This window comes from Cucurbita pepo, chromosome 13 (assembly GCF_057944985.1).
Source record: "Cucurbita pepo subsp. pepo isolate OVF chromosome 13, ASM5794498v1, whole genome shotgun sequence".
Classification (NCBI taxonomy): domain Eukaryota; kingdom Viridiplantae; phylum Streptophyta; class Magnoliopsida; order Cucurbitales; family Cucurbitaceae; genus Cucurbita; species Cucurbita pepo.
Window position 1 is genome coordinate 10,231,071 of NC_141810.1, and position 2,969 is coordinate 10,234,039.

The 2,969-nt window shown below is 35.0% G+C and overlaps 1 protein-coding gene across 1 annotated transcript; it reads right to left on the reverse strand.

Moving 5' to 3' along the window:
* Positions 1–277: 277 nt before the first annotated feature.
* Positions 278–2,638, reverse strand: LOC147789718 (putative polygalacturonase). Its single transcript, XM_087116952.1, has 6 exons — positions 2,606–2,638; positions 1,982–2,320; positions 1,739–1,859; positions 1,390–1,564; positions 1,064–1,134; positions 278–981 (listed from the first exon to the last, which is right to left on the reverse strand). The coding sequence occupies exons 1-6, from the start codon at positions 2,636–2,638 to the stop codon at positions 278–280; spliced, it is 1,443 nt and encodes a 480-aa protein (XP_086973078.1).
* Between the last annotated feature and the right edge of the window lie 331 nt (positions 2,639–2,969).

Sequence of the window (2,969 nt, forward strand, 5' to 3'; positions counted from 1 at the left end):
ACTAATACCATAAAAACTTCATGGTAGATTCATACATATTTGGATTTAAGAGGTTTCATTTTATTTTTTCAAATTTAGAGTATTATCTTGATGATTTTGAGTTTGAGTGTTACTAAATATTACAAATCTAGTTGAAATAACTTATTTTCAAAATTATTATTATTATTTTTTTTTTTTGTTTTATAAATTTTAAAGGAAAAGACATTTGATCTATATCTTCATTAAATTTTTCATTACCATTTATTCTATAGAATTTTTTTAAAAAACAAAGTCTCTACTAGAAGGCAGGAATTTGAACAGAGCGCGACTTCAACTGAACATTCTCAATTGGCAGCTTATCTTGAGGAAAGTCACATCCACCACTTTTTGCTGCCTTAGCCAGTGGAGCACATGGCGGCGGATCCACATCACTACTAAATCCCTCAACTTCTGTACAGTTCCACTGCAAATTTTTAGGCTTCTTCGACAATCCAATCTTCACATTCGAAATACAAATATCCGTGAATGGATCTCCCGATATCCCTGCCAAATTCGCCGACATATTAACATTCTCAGCCACCACGTCTCTGTAATTAATGTTCTTAATCACCGGCAATGCTGAGGGATCAAACTTGTCATCTGCATGTGACTTGTAGTCTCCAGTCATCCAGAAGACGTATTTCATCGTGGATAGAAACATTCTTCGGACGAAAATGTCCTTGACGAAACCACCTCGTCCGCGAGCGGTTTTGATTCTGACAGCAGACTGTGTATTGATTGCAGTGACGTTTTCGATCCTGATGTTGCGAATTCCGCCAGACATTTCGCTGCCAAGGGCGATACCTGCAGAATCTGGTGATATGCAAGTGAGGTGGCGAATGACAAGGTCCTCGGTCGGTATTCCGAACTTGATACCATATTGGTCCCATCCGCTCTTGATGGCAATGCAATCGTCACCGGAGACAATGTAGCAGTCTTCGATTCGAGTGTTGGAACAAGAATCTGATAAATCGAATAGAGAATTTGGGAGAGGGATTGACAAAGAAATGAACCCTAAGGTTTTAAAGGTGAAGAAGAAGGGAACCTGGATTGATTCCGTCGGTGTTGGGTACGGTAACGGGAGCCAAGATAGTAAGCCCTTGGATAATCACATTTCTGCATTTTCACTCAACCAAACCCAACTAGATTAAAAATAAATCATAATAATATTATATATATATATATATATATATATATATATATATATATATATATATATATATATAATTTTAGTTGGAATGATTTGAATGGTATATTATTACAAGTTTTAACTTTTTTTTTTCTTTTCTTTTTTTCTTTTTTTCTTTTTTTCTTCTTTCAAGTCTAATCCTAAAATATAAGTATAATGGGATTGAAGTGAAATAGTGAAACCTGCTATAAATCGGATGGACAAACCAAGAAGGTGAGTTGATCAAAGTGAGATCCGAGATCTGGATTTGATCAGAGTACATGATCTCGATCACATATGGTCGTGTTACCTTGAGCTCCCCTTTCTTAAATTTTTCCCACCAAGAAGATCCCTGCCCGTCGATTGTACCGTTGTTACCTACACCATGTGACCAACCCAACTTTATTTTCTATATAAATGTTTTTGTTATGGTTTTATTTACTTTAATTTTTTTTATTTAATTCTAATAGCACAGAAGCCTATAATGATTATAATTTTGCAAACCATTTAAAAAAAAAATAGAATGTGAAAAAGTAATAGAAAAATAATCACCTGTGATAACCACATCGGTGAGATTAGTTCCAAAGATGAGGCTGCTGTACCGTCCACCGGGAGCATCTCTTCCTCTTCCATAAGATGGGAGAACTTCCACAAGTGGCCATTGTGATTCATTCTGCACTTAAGAGGAACAAATTCGACTCATTTATTTTGGATTGAAGTACTTATAGATTAAAGTACTCAAATCACCACTCCCAAAGTTAGCTTTATAAAAATAAAATACTCGATAGGTCGAACCTTGGATGCAAGAATTTTTGCTTCTTTATCGATAAAAAGTGTGAAATGGCTAGTCAGATTAAAACTTCCAGTCAACCATTTCCCCGGTGGCACGATCAATTGAGCACCACCATCTGCCGTGAGTGTGCTGAGATGTTCAATCGCTTTTCGGAACGCGTGAGTATTTGAAGTTACTCCGTCACCGACGCCGCCAAACTCCGTCAGCAACGCCGAGTGTTTTCGGCAATTGATGGCCTGAAATTTCAGAGAGTTCGAACTTAGACGTGGATTCATAGCGTCCACTGTGGCTAAGCTCACCAATGCTAGTACAATCACGGCTGAGATTCTCACCGCGGTAACCTGCCGAACAAAATCACAGATGATTCAGTCTCTTTTTGTTTCTCGATAAAATAATGTTGAAAACGACAGTTAGGTTTATTAGTTCATCTTTGTGTTGGTTACATGAAAGAAACAAAGTTTTTCAATCAACCAATCCCGATTTTGAACAAAAACTCATAATCATTTTAAGAAATCGGAAAGAAAAACCAATGAAAAGTAGAATAACAAGTCAAGCTCACACCATCAATAGAATGAAACAAAGAAAAAAAAAAGTGAAATTCAAAGATAAAGAAGAAGAAAAATTACATTGCTTTTTGTGGGTTTTGGAAGAAGTTCCATGATTAATTTTCTTGGTGAGTTTATGATTTTTAGATTAAGGGGGAAAATGATTTTATAGGATAATAGGAATAAAAAATAAGAAAGGGATTTATTACTATTACTATTATTACTTTTCTTTAAGGGTGAAAATTTGGGTGGTAAATGAAATGGTTGGATTGATTAAAAATATTAGCTCAACAAACTGTTTAGGAAAATATAACGTGCAAAGAAACATAATAAGTGATCGTTTTAAATTCGGCATCTTGTTTTTGTTGTTTGTTTGTTTTTTTTTTAATTATTTTATATGTATTAGAGTGTTAAAATAGTTACTCCAATAACAGGATCAAACCAA

Bases quoted from the DNA above. Each gene is read 5' to 3' on its own strand.
- LOC147789718 (XM_087116952.1), bottom strand. From the start codon at position 2,638: ATGGAACTTCTTCCAAAACCCACAAAAAGCAAT. The intron at 2,321-2,605 runs GTAATTTTTCTT...TTTGTTCGGCAG, and splicing joins CAAAACCCACAAAAAGCAAT to GTTACCGCGGTGAGAATCTC. The intron at 1,135-1,389 runs GTTTCACTATTT...GTGAAAATGCAG, and splicing joins GTCCATCCGATTTATAGCAG to AAATGTGATTATCCAAGGGC.